The 19,225-nt window shown below is 43.0% G+C and overlaps 1 protein-coding gene across 16 annotated transcripts in view; it reads left to right on the top strand.

Annotated features, from left to right (window-relative positions):
• plecb (plectin b) overlaps positions 1-19,225 on the top strand; it is a 111,233-nt gene that overhangs the window by 70,470 nt on the left and 21,538 nt on the right. For 4 of the 16 annotated variants that reach the window (XM_084027244.1, XM_084027237.1, XM_084027233.1 and 1 more), the window contains exons 2-13: positions 7,164-7,225; positions 9,923-9,937; positions 10,643-10,732; positions 12,146-12,223; positions 12,315-12,419; positions 13,460-13,626; positions 16,035-16,150; positions 16,298-16,386; positions 17,120-17,239; positions 17,778-17,873; positions 17,959-18,086; positions 18,723-18,816. In XM_084027244.1, coding sequence (XP_083883370.1) covers positions 7,164-7,225; positions 9,923-9,937; positions 10,643-10,732; positions 12,146-12,223; positions 12,315-12,419; positions 13,460-13,626; positions 16,035-16,150; positions 16,298-16,386; positions 17,120-17,239; positions 17,778-17,873; positions 17,959-18,086; positions 18,723-18,816 — 1,160 coding nt within the window. Of the gene's footprint in view, positions 1-4,594; positions 4,866-7,163; positions 7,226-9,922; positions 9,938-10,642; positions 10,733-12,145; positions 12,224-12,314; positions 12,420-13,459; positions 13,627-16,034; positions 16,151-16,297; positions 16,387-17,119; positions 17,240-17,777; positions 17,874-17,958; positions 18,087-18,722; positions 18,817-19,225 lie in introns of those variants that run through there. The other 12 variants (XM_084027247.1, XM_084027239.1, XM_084027240.1 and 9 more) reach the window with 6 other exon arrangements.

Genomic DNA, 19,225 nt, shown 5'->3' with positions numbered 1-19,225 from the left:
TCTACGTTTTCAACTAAGCGACTTTGTTGCTCTCACCTGCAGAGGGAGACACATTCGGCTTCAAATATTATTCTCTGTGCTTTTGAAACTGCAGCTCCCTCAGCTGTTTACTCACCCTGTTGCATTTGAATTCATCAACTTAAAAATTAGCGACTGACACAATCCCAGATGTTGAGCTTTCAACAAAAGCTTGTTTAGCTCTCCACTGAGCTATTTTAAAACTCAGCTGTTGTGGCTAATAGGCCTGTTGAGTCTGAGTTAAACCGGGGTCTGCCGCTTCATCTTTAGATCTAATTCTGACAACTTCATCTGAAGTCTGCTGACAGGTTTGTGGATCATAACTGGACAGTGCATCATGGCACAGTTACAGTACATGAGTAGACATACACTGCATTTGACCTGATGTATTAAACAGTTAACAGCTAATTTATGAGCTCATGGGCTTTGCTTGACTGAAAAAAAGACACTTTTAATGGTGTATTTCCGGTAAGTCTTTTTAAGTTTCTTTCCTGTCACCGTAAAAAAAAAGGCTTTAAAATGTTTTAAATGTGCTGCACAACAAGCCAGCATGTTTAAGTCACATACTGAGCATCACAGCTTGATAATTCTTAATAAAATATGTACTTTCAACAGGACAGCTGGGTTGCAAAGGATCTGTCCCTACATGGTGCGAGGTTGTGTTTTGTTTTTTTATATACTCAGCTGGCTTTGTATTCTAAGCAGACAGCAGAAATCTGATCCGGAGTGTGCACTGTGATTCAGGTGGCAGCTATCTTGCCCTGCCTCCTCCACCTCCTCTTTTTCAAAACGACGGAGGTGGTATTCCAGGGTGTGTTTAGGCTGCTCCTAGTTTTATCAACATTCCTTTCCCTCTGGGGCGTGGTGGCCTGATATCGCTGTAAATATTCCAACTTTCATCTGAATTGACCATCAGCGGCAAAGGGATGGAAAACAAATGTGAGAGGTAGATTGAGAAGAGAGCTGTCTCTCATCCTCTACGCTGAGAGGTGTTGTCCACCCTCCCTCATGTGTAAACCCTTGAAATTGCTCTGCGGTTCAGCAGGTTCAAAAGCCATAATGACATATTCTTAGAATTATTTTGTCCTGTAATGTGTTTGCTTTGTTTGGGGAATTGAGTCTCCAGTGATGTAACCGCAGGTTTGTTCTAGGCTAGCCGTAAATGGCTGCAAGCTCAACCATGTCTGTCCACATATGTCATTGCGTATCCCATTCAGGGTCACAGGCGTGTGGAGCCCATCCCGACTGACATAGGGCGAAGTCGATGTACACCCTGGACAGGTCGCCAGGCAACCATTCATGCTCACATTCACGCCAATTAACCTAATTAATCTCATTTGAATGTCTCTGGACTGTGGGACGAAGCCGTGGGACAGAACAAACTCCAGACAGTCTTGCTTTGAAGTACAATACAACACATGGCGCCCAACTCAACCATGTCAATCACTATTGGAGACAAACTGTACGTCCTTTACAAACAAGCTAAATGGGCAAGATAATGTATTTATGTGCAGTTTGTGACTTTCTACACGTTGCCTTTGCTGCAGTCAAAGCACTAAACAAGTTGATGGAAATCAGGTCATAGAAGAAATGAGTGATAGTAGAAACACAGAAACGTGAGATTACTATCTTGTGTTTGGCACAGATTAAAAAAATGGTGACAGCAAAATGCTTTATGGGTAATGTCTGTGGGGAATGGTTTTGAAGACCACAAGCGCTGGTGTGGAATAGAACCAACACATTGATGGCGGTGGTCAGATTTGTTTATGGTAATGATACAAAACTATTTTCACAATGATACAGTAGGCTTCATTGTTTGGCAAAACAAGACCAACAGTCTGCAGCCACGCTAGCAGCTCTTTTAGGCTAACATGCGCAGTGGTGCTTAGGGCTAAATGCTAACGTCTGCACACTAGCATGCTCACAAAGACAATGCTAGCATGCTGATGATTAGCAGGCTATAGTGCAGCGTATAACATGCTCAGCATCTATCAGGGTGCTACCATTTTGCCAGTAACCCACTGACATTGCCATCTCTAGATGCTAGCATGGCTGAAGCTAATAATAGAAATTTCAAAATAGGGATTTTTAATTCACCCAAATTCACCCTTCCTCTGAATTTACTCAGAAAACATGCACATAGATATCATTGCAACCAAATGCAGTCTGCTGAATCACAGTCAAGATGTCTGCTTGGCAAAGCAAGATCAGTGTGGCAAGAAGGAAACCCCACTTCCACGTCACTTCCATCATGGAAACTGATCAAACCTCAAACTTGTCATTTAAAAAGAATACACTTTCTGCCTGTCTTATTTTCACCGAGCTCTCTCCTCTCTGCTCATATAAAAATCCCAGAGCGTTCCATCTGGTTTTGATGGAGCCAGATGAGGGAGCAGTGTAATGGGCACGTTGGGACCTTAATCATATGTCTCCTTTTTTGGGGTCTGGAAAGATCTCATGACTAAGATGTTCCACACTTTCTGCATCCCCACTTGGTTCCCCGTTAGTGTTTCCCGTGAGGTTCAGAAACCCAGCTTTAGTAGCCGTCGGTGCATGTTCCATTGCCAGGCATGTCAGCGATTGCAGTTACCTTCTACAGCTGCATCTTAGATAACCCAGAAAACCATTAGTGTTCTCTTCAGTGACGTTCTATTCCCTTCTGTTCGACCCAGTCGTTGATTAAAAACGTAACCGTCCCTTTCCTGTTCTCGTTCATTAAAGTTTGATATGACACAACTGATTGAATCAAATTCCAGTGAGCCTTTCACCTCTGTAGTCGCTATGATTCCTTTCCTTTAATTGCCTACCCACATACCACTCCTTAATTCCTCAGCTTGCCTAGACATTGTATGGACCTATAAAGGTGTGTCTCCTTGAAATCTGCTAACGTGGCTCTAAATGAGTCAACACTCTCACACACCCACAAGGACACACTTACCGCTGCACATCAAGCACCTTCATGTTCATACAGGTCATATTCAATACCCAGTTCTCTGGAGGGAAGAGAAGGTTTTAGATTCCTGATGTCAGTCAGGGTGGAGGGGGATAGGATGTAGTATTATTAGTGTTAGAGGGGCAGGACACACCCTGCCCGGCTTAGCTGTCAGCACATGCAATACAAGCCATATAGGGGACCATTATGGAGGGACTTTGTGTAAAACCGTTATTTGAAATGTATTCTGGATAAAGCAACACTTTGAAGCAAGAATAACTTGTGCAAAGAGACATCGTCCTTTTACAAAAGAAAAGTTCAAGTCATGAAGCCATACACATGCACCATACTGCTATGGCATCTCTTGGTCTGGTATCACCAGTAGTTTATGGTTGGTAATTTGAGCTAATAAAAGGATATCTTTACACATATCTGGCTCTAATCTGGCATTACCGACTCACTGTATGACTCTACATGACGTGTTTTCTACTTACGCTTCGTTTTGCAATGTATCATTGATGGACTCTAAAATGTTGCTTAACATGTTACTTGTCTTTTTAAAATTTGTGGAAAATAAATTTGTATCCAGGGATCCTAGAACTATCCATAAAATTATATTTGAAAACCCCCACAATAGTCATAAATAGTGTTCAAGTAATGCCTGTCTGCCTGCACCTCCTTGGCAAAATCCCTTAGATACCAGGAAGTGATGCATCTGATGTTCTCCAGTTTGTTAGGATTAGACACTCTAAGACGGTCTGATGACACAATGTGTACTTACGGCTGAGGAACAAAGGCGACACTGCCTGAACAGCCAAAGATTGCAGCTACAGTTCCTAAAACTTAATTAAAGGGCAACATATCGCACTGGACATATGCTTCAGTGAAGAACCTCAGTGACAACTTCAACACAGATGCTTCGACTTGTGTGTTGATTTCTTACAACAGTCTTCAAACACATGCTCAGCCACTGAGTTATAAGCTGCTGAAATTTCTCAGAAAACCAGGGATGTTCAGGGTGTGGTCATTCATCACTGTCTGGAATCTAAGCAGCACTTCCCAAAACGATCTCATACCCCATCTCTTCTCTTTTTGTGTCACAGCGGGTGACTCCTACTGTGAAAAAATGCTGTGAATGAGTAATGATTACCAAGGAGGATGTTTGCTTGAGTGTTTTCCTGAAAAAAGAAAATACTTTTATTGTACATCATTCATTCAAGTTTTATTCAGTGCAATATAACACTTAAAAATAACTACTACAGGCTGATTGTTTTATCACCCTTAGCGACGAATCTTGTGTGTGATTAAGTGAAGTCCACGCAGGTTACCACACCTTCGTCCTAACTCGCCTCAGTGAAGCGCGCTGCAAGAGGAAGGGGGCGTGTTTAGAGCCCCGCCCACCTTCTCCTCCACACATTAGCACTACTAAATACACACTCGCTCATCACACACCAGGACAGGCCCAGACTTCATAGCCCACAGGCACCATTTGCTATGGAAGGAGTCGAGTGAGAGGGAGAAAAAGAGAGAGAGAGGGAGAGGGAAAAAAAGAGGAGGAAAAAGACGGGGAGAGTCGAACCCAACATAGGAAGTGAGGAGTTTATAGAGGCAAGAAGGGGGGAGAAATCATAGGTTTGTGAGGAGCTGAGTGGATTGCGGGCCACAGGACTGCATCCTCTGTGACGAACCGAGGGTCAGATAGACGAAGGAAAGCAGAAGTTGCTTTTCAGGGGGAAGGCCGCCAAGGAATATTTGAATCATTAGGATTGTTACCCTGCGTGCTGTCAAACAGTCAAAATGAACTCTCAGCAGCAGAAGTACAGGAATTTCTCCTCTGATGGCATGGGCAGAGACAGGGTGCCCTCAGACGACGGCTATTACCAGGGGAGGCTGAAGGCTATGGATGGCAGGAAAGGTACCAGTATGATGGCAGTTAATGGAAAACTGCTTAATTGCGAGTCTTGATTTTTTTTTTTTTTCATATGTGCGAGACGCAGCTGGGCAGCAACAAAGCGTTTTTCCATGACGAGGTGTGTTTTAATGACATTTCAGTGTTGGACAATGTTCAGGTTGTAGGCTTTTCTGTTAGAGCTCAAAGAATTTTATGTGATGAGGCTGAGTGGTTCGCGTGTTGTATATTTATTGATTTTAGTTTTTTCATCAGTGAAGATTGTGTTCAGTGATGCAGCCAAGTTTGGATGTTACAACACATCTTAAGATTTAAAATGGCAGACGTGCAGTTATTCTGATTGGACGGTGGACAGTGTTTCTCCACTATGTGACCTAAAGGAGGATACTCCCCCTTTTTCCCAAAGCATCAGCATCTTTCTCACTTCGCATTGGTCAGCAAAGCCCATTCACAACTCTTGTTGTGTGGCATGCTTGTGTTTTGGGGTGAATGAGTCACTGCAGCTACAGTCTATTTGCCTTTAGGTGTGCTGGGTTTTTGTTTGTTTCTCTTTCTGTGTGTAAAAGGAACGAATACCTAATCTCTACCATGCAGTGGTACGCATGAGTTCTCTCCAGCAACCTGAAGAACTACTGACCAGTGGTGCAAAAAGTATCCAGCTTGTTCAGCGAAAGCAGAAATTAAACAATGTAAAATGACTTGCATTACTTATGAATTACAAGTAAAACTCCTGCAATCAAAATCTCACTCAAGTAAATGTAAATAAGTATATGTACTTAAAATATTCATCATGGAGGGAAAATGAGTGATCTATTGTGACATTATTATTACTAATGCATTAATGTGTAAAGGTTTAACTTTTGGATCACATTTTATTATTGTAATTCATGTTTTGCATCTTCAGTCTTTATTTGCAAAATAATTAGTAACTAAAGGTGACAGATGATGGTACAGAGTAAATAGTGCACTATTTCTGTCTAAAATGTAGTGACGTAAAAGTCTAAAGTAGCATCCAAAGGAAATACTTGAGTACTTCAAAAAAGTACTTGATTGCTGTTCTTCAGTAAACATAGTTTCTTTCCAGCGCTGCTGTTGACCTTTGTGCTGTTTGGGGCTGTAAACTCCACACTTTAACTAAACCCGTTTGTCTCAGGTGACATTTGACACTAGAAGATCTCTAAGCCCCTATCCACTCACATGGCCTTCACTCATAAAGAGCAGTGAGTCTGCATTAGTTGAAACAGGATTAGGTAATGGGATGTGAAGGGAATGCGGAGAACCATCGGGGTCAGGGTGCGACTCCTCTGGGAATCTACTTTGTCTACGCAGCAGCCTCATCGTCACGCTTCCACTCTGGCAGGAAGTAGAACCACGGAGGTCACGTAGTAGGCTCAGTCCCCCACTGGTCCGAATGATAAATGAGAGGGTTAAATGTCCGTGGTGTCTATATAAGGTTTCCATGGAAACAATACTTCCATAACACATTTACAGAAGTCGTTGCTGACACCCTACAGAGAAAACAAATAGCCGACGGGTGCCTGTTTTGTTCGTTGAATCACAGCCCTTTGCTTTTTCATTGCTGGGTGTAACTTCACAATGTTAGATCACTCCATTTAAACTGATAAGACAGAGGACTTTGTATTGCTGTGTGAGTCAGTTAAGGTGGGCCTAATTGGTGCCTTCAGTTATTAAAAAATAAATAAAAAACTGTTCGGTAGAACCTCTGATTCAAGTGCCTGAAAACGGACGGATCCATCCGCATAAGTGTTGCAGTGCCACACCTAGTGGGTTTTGCCTCAACTCCAATAGGAATTGGGTGTATGCAGGTTTGTTGTCATAGTGGGCGTACTCTTTGCCAAGATCTTGTTGTTTCTTGTCGGAAAATTGCACTCTCTAATAGTTATGCCCCGGCTTGCGGTAATCACGCAGAGTATCAAAAAACATTCGACCTAGACGATGGGATTCTTTTATGAATGTTCCTGTCTAAGAGTGATGTCATAGAGAGAGACGTGACCCTTCGCGAACACAAAGCTAGACAAAGGGCAGCGCATCTGCCGACAATGAGTGTGGTCTGACTCAGGTGCAGGCGTGCTCAGTGGAGACGCACCTTTTCACCTGGTGATCTGTTTGTCCTCCAGAAATCAAACATGTCTGGTATCCTGGGGGTTTTTCTCTTTACTTGGCTGCATTTTTTGTCAATAAATACATACAGTAAATAAATCCATCATCACGAAGCTACAGCACAGAAAAATCTTTTTTTCCCCCTTTTCATGCATTTCTGATGTTTTTTTTTCTATGTTGCAGATGAACGAGATCGAGTACAGAAAAAGACCTTCACAAAATGGGTGAATAAGCACCTGATAAAGGTAAGGATCCCCTCCTCAACTTTCACTGTTTCTTATTCTATTCTCTAAAGGCACAGTGATGCTCACATACTCCGACGGCACAATCTCATGTCCCGTATTCATTTTTAATAATGGTAGGTTCACCAGAAAGTGTCGTTTAATGTGGTTGACTGCTTTCTTGCATTACAACCACAGTGGATATCAAAAGGTAAAATTCCCTCTTTGTGGTCCAGGTCTAAATAATACAATTGGCAAACAGCGGATGTGTTTGCAGTGACTCATCGCGCTGATTTCCCATCAGCAATTTGGAACTCAGATGTTGAGGGGTTATAGATCTCCACTATTAGATTGAAATCAATTTACTTTATTTACAGGGCCATAAAGTTTGGGATGCTTTGTTTTTAATGGGTTATCAAAAAATAATTAACTTAGATCATGTCTTTATCTGGACTATAATCTATGAGGTTAGTGTCGTCTGCGTCTTCTCATTATCATACAACAACGACAGCATTAGTTCCCAGAATGCAATGTGGTGTTGTGGATTATTTGGAGTGAGTGACAGGTAATGGTTACCTTAAATGTAATCCATCCCTCACCTGTACATTGGCAGTGACCCTGTGGAAATGATTACCCCCCCCCCCCCCCCCCCCTCACATAAGCGGGCATTAGCGGGTCGGTTATTCTCTCACACTTTGTCTCCAACATTGCGCCGTGATGGCGAGGCTTCCCAGGAGTCCAGTCTGTCATCAGCTGAGAGGCTGTGTAAATCGTCTGTCAGCGCGCGTCCACTCTCACCTACCTCACTCTCTATTCTCTATTCTCAAAGCCCTTCAATGCATCACGGGGAAGGTAAACAGGTCATGATGGGGGTAAAGTCAAACAGGCCATAATCCTCACTCTGGAGTTCCTCATTAGCAGTGAAAAATTAGCCGCCGTAACACAATACCCGGCCCCTGAAGCAGTAAAAACATCCCTGTTTGTGCCACCTTCCAGGAAACTCCCATTGACAGCAATGCATTTACAGCCCTGTGACATTAAGTGCTTCCACATTATTTGTATATTCACTCCACGGAAGATGGGGCCCATTCTTTTTTTTCTTTTTTTCTTAATGGAACAAGTAAGCACAAGGAGAGTGTTTTCCTTTCCATGAATGTGCCGCGCTAACGTATTCTGCTACCACAATATGAGAGCATATCGTGGTCACTCCCCTCTTGTCCGTCTTAAGTGTTCACTGGATTTCCGAGGGTGAGTCACGGACATCTGGGATCACTTAGCTCCTTCTGAAAAGGGCTAATTCTGGTCTCGGCCGAGAGCCCAGGGTGGTTCAGAACAACGGTAGCACATGTGCAGCACAGACGCCGAGGTCTGGGGGGCTACGTGCGTTCATGCCTAAACAGACAGGCATGCGTCAATGCATGGGACGTTACAAGTATTCAGAACCGACATAACTGTTGTCATTGCATTGTTTAAGAATGACCCATATAATACAATCATAACTGTGTGTTTGAAGGGATTGCAGAAAACATGTTACTATTAATAAGGCATCAAATGACAAGAAACAGAACATCATCTCCACCTCCACGCTCTGTCGGGAATGTGTTAACTCCATGACTGAATGTGCACGACTGCTCCTCTCAGGTTAAACCGATGTTAAACTGATTTAATGACTTAATGATCGGCTTGGCAGAGGCAGACTAGAGGTAGGGTGCAGCCATCAAAAGTAGTAAAAGAGCCACTGAGTGGTTTCCCCCGCGCAGTAAATCTTTTTTATACCGCGGGGCGTCACACCAGCTGCAGATCAAAAATCTGCTTTCTAGCATTTGATTTGATTAAAAACTGTTCCAGGGTGATTTCAGACGCTGCCTGAATGTCGATGACAGGATCAACCTCGAGAGTTTAAATGGGGTCGCCACCACGATGACGTAAACGACACGTTAAACCTGAAGCATGTAAAGCGTTTTGTCACGTAGGACGGATGGCTGTCGGCTACGTGTGCTGATGAGTTTCACAGCTCGTTTTGAGTCTGAGATTTGTAGCGTAACGCCTGCCCTTCAGCTGCAACGCTGGGGCAGATCTCACAGAGCTGAGCCATTTCAGTGCAAAGTAATTGAAGGGTGATGATAGATAAAGGGATACGCTACCAGACGGTCACACAGTTCTAAATTTGGACAAAGGAAGTGTACAGAACACTGAAACAATGTTTGATTAAGATGTTTACATTTGTATAAAATTGTGTGCAACTCTAGAATACTATTAGAATACACTATAGGAGCTGATCAAACCACATAACATCCTGAGCAGGTCTTAAATGTGTAGACAGTGAACCCTAGTGGTGGCAGTGCTGCTTACCTCGGGCACACTCAGGTCCAGGCGTGTTGATCTCTGCCTGTCTAAGGTTTGGATAGCTGTGGTGAAATTGTTGCCAACATAAACCAGGGCACTGTTTGAACTTGCAAGTGAAATGTGCTTACATTCCTTTTGAGGGCCGAGGCTTCTCTACTCATACTGATGATGCACTAACTGGAATAACATTTTAATTATCCCGTGTTTTTATCTTTCTGTCTCACACACCATCATACTCCATACCAACATTTTGGGATTTTCTTCATGTCATTGTCATTCATTCCCGCTCTTCTCCTCTCTCTTTCTTTCCACTCCATTCCTCCATTGCTCATCCGTCTGTTCTCATGCCTCCACCTTTCGTCCCTCTGCACTCAGCATCGGAGGGTAGAGGTAGGTACTGGCAGGACTATACCATAGGTGTCATGGTCATGGGGGACTTTTGCATGGAGACCTCCTCCTCGTATCCAGTCTTCTGTTTTTTGGCATCCTCCCTGTCTGTCTGGTTGTGGTTGCACCCCACCTCCATCATTTGAACAGTGAATGCACAACTGACTGGTGCTTGATAGAGAGATTCATGAAGGGTTTTTTGTGTTTCAGTTGATTTTATGTAAACTGGCATACCGTTCCTTTTTTTTTTTTTTTACCTCATACCTCTGCCTTTTATTTGGTCCCATCTATCACTTTCCAGGGATGACAGCTGATATTTGGCATGAGGAGTAGGAGTCAGGCTTGCCTGCTCAGGGCTATGCATTCCTGTCCAGTGTCGAATTGTATCAGAGATGAGAAGATTCTGAGCACTGCAGACACCTTATAAAACTGCTGGTTAGCAGCTTTCAAATCAGTATAAAGCATTTATATAAAAAAAAAAACTGTTATTGCTCTTAAATTTAGTAAATTGCCTCTGAGACCTTTTGTCACATCAGTAACAAGGCTCACCAGCCTCCACGCCAAATGCTGAAGTATGACTAAAACAAATGTTCCAGCTGTTAGTCCTGGACAGCTGTCCCTGCATATAATATGGGTTGTTGGTATAATTCATGGTGCTTGCATCTGGAATTCTTTTGACATGTATTCTCTTTCCCTTTCTCCCGGCAGTCGCAGCGTCACGTGTCGGACCTGTATGAAGACCTCCGTGATGGACATAACCTGATCTCGCTGTTGGAGGTCCTCTCTGGAGACACACTGGTGAGTATCACCGTGACGACTTGCGTCTGACTCTCGCCTAGGGGCAACAGATATGTCCAAGCTCTGCATCGTTTACCTCTAAACTCATCCTCCAAGGCAAAACACAATCCAGTCTAATTATGTAAGCGGTACTTATCCTGAATGTAAGGTATCATCCCCGTGGCAACAAATTGTAACCAATTGCAGCCAAGTTGTCAGTCAAAGGCTTAACCTGAGATGAACTTTGCTAAAAAAGGAAACTTTTTACTGACTCCAGCTGCTCCCGTAACCCCTCCTCTTAATCTCAACTATCTAGTCAACTAGTGTTTCTGTAGCTTCCGCTAACATCTCAAGCCTTTTACACCAGGCTCATTTCAATGTCAGCGGCGGGTTCGTTATTACAGAAGCTGCTGTAGCTCATTGCTCCCTCCACCAGCTCCAGCTCTGCTCATCTTCTGAAAGCCTCCACAGCCTTCACCCATTAACTCCACTTTGGCCTGTTTGTGTGTGTTTGTGTGTGTGTGTGTGTGTGTGTGTGTGTGTGTGTGTGTGTGATGCTCCTTTCTGACATACGGTTCTCCTTCTCTACTCCTCCTCTTCCTCACGCTCTCCCTTTCCTCCCGTTTCCCTCTCTATAACCTTCGTCTGTGTGTGCTGATCTTGGGCCGTCTGGCCTTCGCCTCCTCTCTTAGCCGAGGGAGAGAGACGTGGTCAGCAGCACTCGGTTGGTGAGTGGGTCGATAACTTCCAATAGACATCCCCCATCCTTTTTTTATTATCATGATTATTCATCTGTGCTTTTCTCAATAATTGGGCTGCATGGGATCAGACCTCCAGACGTTTCCCTTTCTCTCATTCATTGACCGGCTTGCTTTAAGCATGCAGCTGCTGGATTTTATGTACTGATATTTGCTGCTGGCACGACCCAGTAATTAACTTTTTTTTTCTTCTTTTTTTTGCAATGCAATACTTTGTTTTGCATAGCATTATTTTGATTTGTTAAGGAACCTTTTGTTCAGCATTATTTCCCTGATTTACATTTGATTTTCAAAGGACAAACTAAGCATATTTTTTATCATGAGCTCTCCATAGCTTGCTTGCAGAATATTTAAATAACACACCTATTGCTACTACTTTAATTAGTATTCTAAAGGGTTTTTGTATTTTCATCATATCCCTCCCGCCCAAGTGTGGGATAGTGGTGTACAACAGGACCGAGACAAAGAACAGTAACGTGTTATATGTCTAGGATCATACTGAAAATGTCCAAGAATTAGCAGTTATTATTCCATTTATTCTTTCTGTTAAATGTCTTTCCATCTGATTTTCAGTTTTTCCTTTCCTTCACCACGGGTGCACCAAAAGGATCATCTCTGACAGTCTAGCATCCATCATGTGACTAAACGCCACTTTACCTCTCTATCTCCTCCTCAGCCCAGAGAGAAAGGCCGCATGCGATTCCACAAACTGCAAAATGTACAGATAGCGCTGGACTTCCTCAGACACCGGCAGGTACGACACATCAGACCAAACCCGGATTCCGTCCCAGGTCACCTCGCCGTGTCTGTGCTCTCGTGTGATGCTGTGTTTTGTTTTTTCTCAGGTCAAGTTGGTCAACATCAGAAACGATGACATAGCAGACGGGAACCCCAAGCTGACCCTTGGGTTAATATGGACCATCATCCTCCACTTCCAGGTCTCCTCCTCAGTCAGTGTTGTGTTTCATTATATTATGGCTCTTTGCCACTGTTCCTGGGGATCTGCACCTGTCAGCTGCTGTTTCCTGGAACCAATCAGAATGGATTCTGCTCTTCAAAAACTCCTCTCAAAAAAGACCTTTTCTAATCATCACAAAATTCCGCCATGTTTAGTGTGCTTTGGCTGATTTATGAACAGAATAAAGAACTAAAACACCATCGGGGTGTGTTAGTATGAGTCACTCTCACCCTGACTCTCGAGGGGAGGGTGTGTCAGGCCGACTGCACAACTTGTAGTCATGCTACACCCCTAACTACATCCCATGTACTCAAGCCTTTTCCTGTGTATGCCAAAGAGGTGCCAGTCAGAAACCCCGGGGCACCGGCTTAAAAGGCGGGGACCACACTTCCTATTATCAGATGATTCAGTTTACAAAAAGCTGAAGCCTTGCATGTGAAATAAAGGAGAGGCCGGGCCGGTGAATGTGCCAGTGTGCCCTGTAGATACACATACTGTTCCCAGAGTCTTTGTACTTGTAGAGAATAGAGACGGAAATACTGCTGGTGAGTCATAGAGATAAAAGGGGAGAGGAAAAACAGATGTGAGATTTAATAGTTACTGCAGGACCTACATAATGAAAACATCAATATAGTCTTCACATGTTTTATCAAAGCAGGTGAAAAAGAGGTGTTTTCAATGACTCATCTTTCCTCAACCAAAATGCCCCCAAAATGAAAAGTTATCTGGACGTGTTCCAGAGAGAAATCCTGCTGCAACCTGTACCTGTATCTATCGGACTCCTAATAAATGTATCACATTCTTACAGACATTACTTTAAGGAATGATAAAGGTGTTAATTGAGACTGAGAGGTGGTGATGATGGCATTTAATCAAAATAAATTAACCACGGGTGTCTGGTGATTCGGTTGAAATTGCATCTTATGGTTTTTCCACTCATGAATCATTTCCTCCACATCTCTCCAATATGGATTATTATATATAACACTACCATCCAACCTTTTCTAACATTGCATTTCTTACATGTTTTAGATCTCAGACATTCAGATCAACGGCCAGTCGGAAGACATGACGGCCAAGGAGAAGCTGCTGCTCTGGTCCCAGAGGCTGACGGACGGCTACCAGGGCATCCGCTGTGATAACTTCACCACCAGCTGGAGGGACGGCAAGCTCTTCAACGCCGTCATTCACAAACACCAGTGAGTTGGGAATTTAGTGCTGATACGGCAATATGAACAGTAGCGAGTGTGTGGATCGTTTGGGAGAAAGAGACATAAAGACACTTGGATTGTGGTGAATTTCCATTATCCGCATAAAGGTGAATATCTTCACGTGATGGAAAAAGAGAGCCTGATATAGAAAATACAGAAATTATCCTGCAAGGCAGAATCAATATTGTTTTATTTGTTTATCCATGGTTTATTTATTGCAGGGATACCTTATTATTATCAGGGAAAAGGACTTAAAAAAAGTGTCTTTTCTGTCTAAATAACTTAAGACGTGGTTACCATTTCTTATGGTAATATGTCTGATTTATTTTAATGGAAAGATAATTAGCAGTGTGGTATAGTTTAATAGTGCAGAGCTTCATTATAGTTGCTCAAATTGATTTAATGCTCTGTTTAATCAGGTTTTAATACCCGTTTTTGCTTTACTTTTCCCAGACTAATGTCCAAACTTATTTTCTACTTACTGCACATGTCAGCACTGCTGCTTTAGTAAAAGCTTCATTAATGGCTCTCCGTGGACATTTTAGGCCTTTGGGCATGAAATAACACTGGCGGGCGTTGGCTATGAGTAACACTGTATCATCTTAAGATGATAATTTATCTGTTAAACATGATTTGATTGTTGGGATCTAGTATTAACAAGTGAAATTATCCTTGCTGTTAAACATCAAATATGCTTATTCCCCTAAAGTTGTTGTGCGTCTTTACGGTAGCATTAGTGGTTAAGGATTGCTTTGTGTGGTTGCGTCCTGGGAAATGACTGTGCGTTTATTTCTCAGGAAGATTTGTACAATACAATTTTCCATTGGCTGCTTTCTTTGTAGATGTTTTGACAAAAGGCATCGGTGCAGAGAGATGAGATGAGAGAGCGTTAAAATGCCGAACACGCACCATTATGCATCGAAATAAAGAGAAGCCTACAGGAGCAAGTTTCCTCGAACCGGAGCGTGCACCTGAAACTATTTTCTCTCTCCCTCTCTCTCTTGGAGACACCTGAGGCTGGATTAGTGCTGCCTTTCATAACGGTCAGGGTGTGGTGTGTGGGCGGAACTGTTGCACTCTGTGGCTGCTACATGAAAATTGTGGCGTTATTTTGAGCCTCGGCGTAGTTCGGGACATTCTGGTGCAGAATACGCGTTCGTCCAAAGAATTCAAGATTGCACAGGGTTTATGTCGATGCATGAACTTGAACTTCACAAGTCAAATTCAGGTTCCAGATGGAAAAGAGCAGCGACTTGACTGTATCACTCATGGGTTTCTTCACCACGACAACCCTGCAGAAGGATTACGGGGATCTTTAGATGATGATGGACACCTGAGGCAACCATCCAACCACTGGAAGATTTGTGCAGCTGCAAGGCCGAGCGCTAAAGCAAAACATTTGGACCTGCCTCTGCACGAGGACCTGCCGCCAGATTTCAACATGCTCAGGTCAAGGAAGAAGTCTACGAAGAAGAAGGGAAGCATCGGCTTCTTTGGCAACGCGTCGGGATCCGTCAGAGACATGGACGACCGTGTGATCATGTTGTGCGAGGATATCCCCTCAGAGGCGTCCCCCGGGGACTCCGGGCGGGGCTCCCAGATCTCAGGGGCCCGCTCCAGCGGTGACGAACTGGGCCGTGGATGCAGGTCCCGTAGCTTTCAGGGAAGAGAGGGACAGAGTTTGAGCAGCTCCTCCAGGCTGACAAAGCCCTACTCCTTTCGAGAAATCTGCCACGTGGAAGTTTCTCCTGTTCACAGACAGACCGCCTGTCCTTCCACTCTGTGCATCAGAGAGCTGTATGAACCTGCTCTTTGTGCTGTATTTTCTCACTAAATATCATAGTCAGTACTGCGGGGGGGTGCATTGCACATTTGAATGTGTGGATTTGAAAATCACGTATGATATCACAATTGAAAGCTATGCAAGCATGACAGACGAGCGTGTTCTGTCTGAGTGAAGTTATGTGGATGGCTGCCTTTATAAAATGTGTCAGCTTGGATAACAATGGCTGCTGTATAAATCACATTCCACCTTTAGATGCCCCGACATCTGCCAGAGAGTCAAACACCCAGAGGACAAAAAAGCAGTTGCTCATACAAGTCTGTCAGAAAGGGTGCAGGTGGGATGTAGCCAATGGCAGTAGGGCTTTAAAAAGTACAGCCTGTAGCATATAAGTGAGCAGACCTAGTGTCGACATACAGTAGCCTCTGTGTCAACTTTTCTAACTACAGCTTTACAATTGCACTCATACGAAAAATGTTTATTGTTGTTATAGAAACTCAAAATGTATGTCCTTCTCTCACGTTTCACTGGGACATCCCTGAAGATTAGTATAACTTAACCCTCTCAACTGGACCCTGTTTGTGATTAATCGTCCACGTTTGTGTCCCTCTAGTCCCAGACTCATCGACATGGGCAAAGTCTACCGGCAGAGCAACCTGGAGAACCTGGAACATGCCTTCGGCGTGGCGGAGAGAGACCTGGGAGTGACCCGCCTTCTGGACCCTGAGGGTAAGACCGGCCTTTGTTTTGTCTTGTCTTTCTAATCGGCACTACTCGGTTACGCTGCACTATTACTACAAGCTGAGACTGATATCATTCATTAGCAACATGAAATAATGAGGTAGCATATAATATAATTTGATCTTATCCTTTCAGATGTCGATGTGGCACACCCTGACGAGAAGTCCATCATCACCTACGTATCGTCCCTGTATGACGTCATGCCTCGGATTGAAGTGACTAACGTGAGTCAAACTTGTTCCTTACGACCAAGAAAACACAATTATTTGCTCTTATTTGATCTGATTGAATGCCATGAGTGAACTATTGATAGCAGCGTTTACCGAAGCTTCAAGAAATAGAAGTCTTGTGAAACCAAGTATCACAAGAAATTAGTAAACTGAGGTTTTTACACAGAAATCAAGCCCAGATTTAAGATAATACTGATCATTCTGTACACATTATAATAAATATTTACACATTCATTCCAAACAGAAAAAACAAAACAGAAATCACACATAAAATGGTAAAACAGTAATATACAAACTCTCATAAACAGTATAAAAGAACATTTTAAATATATACTACAAGTCCGAAAAGTAATCGTATAAACTTCACCATAAGGCAAAAAAAACGACTCCAGTGCTACATGTTCAACCCAAATAGCCACCAGTTGCAATAGGATATAGTTTATATTTATTTATTTAATCTACATATTTGTGCAAACACAATACTTTAAATCATCTTTGCTGCTACTGTCTGACTCCCACCCTTGTTCTCCTCCCCCACTGTCTCCTCCAACCTCTCCCCCCTTCTCCCCCCTTCTGCCTCCTCGTCCACTCAACACAAGTCCTGGATTGTTTGCTGCCTAATTGAGTTTCGCTGTAGTGTGCGAGCAGGAGAATAAGCGCCCTCCTGTCTGTTGTTGTTGATAAACTCCTGACCGTCTGTTTTTTTTTTCTGCTGCGTCGGCTGCAGGAGCTGGAGGTGCGCTGGCAGGAGTACTACGAGCTGGTGACTATCCTGCTCCAGTGGATCCGCCACCACGTCGTGATCTTCGAGGAGAGGAAGTTCCCCGCCAGCTACGAGGAGATCGAGGTGAGATGATTTGTCTTGGCTGTTGAGCAGCACTAAATAGCATATTTGCTTTCCCCTTAATGCTCTTCTTGGAAAAGTGTAATTTATGATGTTATTAAAAAAAAAAATCACAGAGCCATTGTTGGATCAAAGAGCTTGCATGCATAATGTCTAACTGTGGGCGGATTTTCACAGACATCGTTGCACTGTGCCAAAAGGCAGATCTGTGCCACTCCCAAGTATTTCTCTTTATTCTCTTTCAAGTCAAATTATCAGCAACAAAACTCGATCAGAAGCAGTTCGGTTTGGGTGTGATTCTTTAAAAGCAGAGAGCATGTAGCATGTTTCTCCGGTAAGCAGGCGTTGAAATAGTCAACTCAATTTACACCAGTCATGGGAATGAACCAACGGAGGTCAGCAGTGTACAGACTATTAGAACGTAATGTACTCAACCTGTTTAGGAAACGAGGCTTTTAAATCCATTTCAATGATCCAGGACATTGACATAAATCAAATGAAAGTGAATTGCCAATTTATTCATCTTCATCTTTTCCTCCAGCTTCTTTGGCGCCAGTTCTTGAAGTTCAAAGAGACAGAGCTGCCGGTGAAAGAGACCGACAAGAACCGGTCCAAACACATCTACCAGTCCTTCGAGGCAAGCGGCCGCTGACCATGTATTCTTGTGTATGTCATTGTGCTCTGTTCTATTGAGTGACGGCTTACACGTCATGCTCCCACAGAGTGCCGTGGCTGCTGGTCAGGTGAAGGTCCCTCCAGGCTACCATCCCATCGATGTGGAGAAAGAATGGGGTCGAATTCATGTGGCCATCCTCGAAAGAGAACGGCTGCTGAGGATAGAGTTTGAGAGGTTCGGACATTGGTGGATATTCCAGAATATATAGTTATTTCATTTTTATTGTACTATTTTTCCAACTAGTGAGTGTTGTGCATACAAAACAGAACAGCATAGAATCTAATGTAACTAGCAAGTAGCCTAGCTATAGATTTTTAGCTGCAGATGTATTGTATGATTGCCCTACTACTTTTATTTATTTTTTTGCATCAAAGCGAGAGAGATTTGTTCCTCATAATTTAGAGAAGCCTTGCATCAGGCCTGAAAAATGGTTTCACGTCATGAGATTGTTCGGTCATCTCACAGTCTGCTAGCCTTGTTTACGGTTCTGGGACGTGGAATGACTGAATGAGCAGACTGGATGTCTTTGTCAGAAGACATTTGTCTCACTCCCACTACGTGGCAGAGCATTTTTCCCAGAACACAATAAGATTGCGAGGAGAATCGACTTTCTCGTCGCCGGAACTCTAGTCTTTATAAAAAGGGTCTAGGGATGGCATTTGTGAGTGACCCTCATTCATTGGAGTATTTGCTGCAAAGCAGGTGGTCATGAATTGTGATCTTTAGCTTCCGGCAGTGGAAATGTGACATTGTTTTCTAATTTGTTTTGTTTGATTGGTCTTAATTTTTTTTTTTTTTTATTTCATCCAGACTTGAGAGGCTCCAGAGGATCGTTACTAAAGTCCAGATGGAGTCGGGGTCTTGCGATAGCCAACTCAGCCACTTGGAGACCTTGCTGCAGACGGTGAGTCCTTTCTCCGGTCCAACACAAGAAATACTAATAAACTACTAAATTGTTGTGTTTTACATAGTTTTGGTTAAATTATCCTGTGTGAAGTACTTTGTAGCTTTTCTTTTAAAAAGAGCTATATAAATAAAGGTATTATTATTATTATTATTATTATTATTATTAGTACACAATCATCCATAATATGCCTTCCCCTTCATGTTTAGTTTAATGCAAACTCCAATCAGACCTTTAAAAAAAAGTATTGTACCTAAACTTGTTATGTCTTGCAAAGCTACAGAAAAAAAAAAGAAAAACATGGAGGAATTTCTAGAATCCTTCAGGCAGGAAAAAGGCTAATGCTTATGTTTCAAACACTATCACTGAAAAGATGATGAAAATATGTTCTTTTTTAATTGGCTTTCAT

The sequence above is a fragment of the Eutrigla gurnardus genome (assembly GCF_963514095.1).
Source record: "Eutrigla gurnardus genome assembly, chromosome: 14".
Lineage (NCBI taxonomy): Eukaryota > Metazoa > Chordata > Actinopteri > Perciformes > Triglidae > Eutrigla > Eutrigla gurnardus.
This window is presented reverse-complemented; position numbering and strand designations above follow the sequence as displayed.